Here is a 2500-nt window from a genome sequence, read left to right as displayed (position 1 = left end):
ATAATTTCCGGAGAGTTTCCGGACACGATGACCGGCCAAATTCATTTTAGCCCAGTCACGTACCGTTTCTGGCCTGTCAAATTATATAAAATAAATAACTCTTGAAACAGGGGCCCATGAACCAAAACTGGCGTTATATATTTCCAAAAACGTTGTTGCCTAGAGCTTATAGCACTTTGAAGCACTCATTGTCAACAACGGTTCTTGTTGCATTCCACCCAGGATTTCGGATCAAAGTTCCGCAAATAACAATAGATCGTTTTCACTGTCACGCAATAAAAAAATAAATCGAAAACCATCCAGTGGAAAAAGTCAAGACTTCGTGATGTTGTAGAAGATAAATGAAGAAGACACTTCTCCAAGTTTTAGGCCCGTGCGTTGCCCCAAACTTCAGATATTCGTCGAAATGTTTCGCAGAAATTTACAGAGCCCAGTATGAAAACGCCATGTTGGTGCACATCTGTGGTGCACCAATATGGCGGCCGGAAAATAGTGCCAACATCTGCTACTTACTTTGGCTATCTAGGCGAGTGATCATCTGTACTGAACAGACAGCTATTTACTTAAGCACTTTTCCTAATGCTTTAAATTCTAAAAAGGCTCAAAACCATGAGATAAATATATATTTCTCAATAAACTTGATCGTCGCCTCGTGTCACGCACCTCTATAACTCAGAAATTCAAAATGCTCTGGTTTCCAAACGAAGCACGCTATTGAGCTTTAAAATTGCAAATGGATACAAATTTACCCCCTCTTATGCCTGATGAGGATAAAAACTTTCGTGGATCTTTAGTTTTGGATTTTAGAAAATGATGACGTCACGTGAAAACGATCTATACACAGCGACTCTACACAATTGAAACAACTGAACAGCATGGTGGAAATTTTAATTTATTTCATTTTCAAAACGATCAAATGTGACCGGCAAGACGAAAGGTTGACCGGTCAACTCCCAAGTCAGTTCGGACATTGTCCGTTGACCGGCCGTTATTTCTAGCCCTGGTATTTACTAAACGCGGAAAGAGGGTCCAGCCCTCGTTACGCATCAGCGGTGTTGCCTATTACAGACTGCGCTTTTATATAAAGACTTGAGTGCAAGGTTCTCTTGTGTTCAACTTGTCCAACTAAGATGGAAGACAGTAGTGAAGACGAAACGTGTAACCAAAGCAAGGCATCATCTGAAAAAGTAAGGGACATATTTCCTGTTCAAACTAAATCGATAATTTTTATAGGACTCTCAAGGCCCTTTATCGTGTTTTTTAGTGGGAGATGATTTCAGTTTTGTTTGATGACGTTCCGAATAAATTCAAGTTAATCGGCTGGTACAGTATGTTGCCCAGTATCCGACCACTTCAGTTTAAAACTACTATATTTTGAGAGCAGTGCGATTATGGCTAAATCGTAGAATAGTATACACCGATTTAGGGGTAGTATTATCCGATTTAACTACTACAGTTTTTGATGTTTTACGAATATACCGTCCTATTCTTGCCATTCTACGATTGTACTTTCAGATGTTTCAGAAATCTTTGTCCGATTCTCCGATTCTTCCGATTCTACGATTTTATCTTAAGACCTTTAAGATGATTTTACCTTGAGAGTTTACGTTAAAAAGATGTTTCAGAATGCACTTACCGATTCTCCGATTCTACGATTTTATGTTAAGATGTCTCAGAAATCCGTTTCCGATTCTGCGATTCTTACAATTCTACGATTGTACCTTAAGGTTCTCCAGAAATCACTCTCCGATTCTTCCGATTTTACGTTAAAAAGATGTTTCAGAAAGCAGAATTCACTCTCCGATTCTCCGATTCTTCCGATTCTACGATTGTACCTTAAGATTCAGTAAACAAGTTTTTTGTAAGACTGTAAATAGAACAAATATCCTATGTTATTGCGCCGTTTTCTATCATAATACTTAACGACAGTTCGTTGTACCATTACAATGCTGCTTTGCAAAAACAGTAAACGATAGCTGACATGTTTATTTACGGTGGGAGTAGTTATTTACGTGTGTAATGGAATGGCGGAATTTAAGTTTAAAGAATTCTTGTGGTTTGTGATAGAAACACGCAATGAACTTATCGAGGAACGCTTGAAAGGCAAAGGTAAAATGAAATAATTTGTAAGGACTAGGTGCTACTACAATAGAGGCATAGTTTTGTTAAAGTTATATCATTGAAAAAGTATTAATTCTGTAAAGGATTAAAGTATCTTTTCATAGTGTTGCTGTATGTGGTCTTTTACACCAAGCAGTAATCGAGCATTCCTGTGTTCGATCGGGTGCATTTCTTTAAGATCGCGGAGTAGTACTCCAGTAGGATAAAGTTCGTTGGTTATGCCATTGTAAAATAAAGGTGAAAATGTTGAAGTTTACTTTGACATATTGTTGCTTTGTGGCGCTACGCTTATAGCAAGAAGAATATATAACATTGTGTTTGGCGTGTTCATGTGGCGTGACGCTTACAGAACGAAGAATATACATTGTGTTTGTCGCGT

The 2500-nt window shown here is 38.1% G+C and overlaps 1 protein-coding gene across 3 annotated transcripts in view; it reads left to right on the top strand.

The window, feature by feature from the left end:
- Positions 1 to 1045: 1045 nt before the first annotated feature.
- The window catches only part of LOC138025061 (uncharacterized), a 23967-nt gene continuing 22512 nt past the window's right edge, over positions 1046 to 2500 (top strand). For all 3 annotated transcript variants that reach the window (XM_068872315.1, XM_068872313.1, XM_068872314.1), the window contains exon 1: positions 1046 to 1187. In XM_068872315.1, coding sequence (XP_068728416.1) covers positions 1131 to 1187 — 57 coding nt within the window. In that variant the 5' untranslated portion in view covers positions 1046 to 1130. The remainder of the gene's footprint in view (positions 1188 to 2500) is intronic.

The sequence above is a fragment of the Montipora capricornis genome, chromosome 11 (assembly GCF_036669925.1).
Source record: "Montipora capricornis isolate CH-2021 chromosome 11, ASM3666992v2, whole genome shotgun sequence".
Classification (NCBI taxonomy): Eukaryota; Metazoa; Cnidaria; class Anthozoa; order Scleractinia; family Acroporidae; genus Montipora; species Montipora capricornis.
This window is presented reverse-complemented; position numbering and strand designations above follow the sequence as displayed.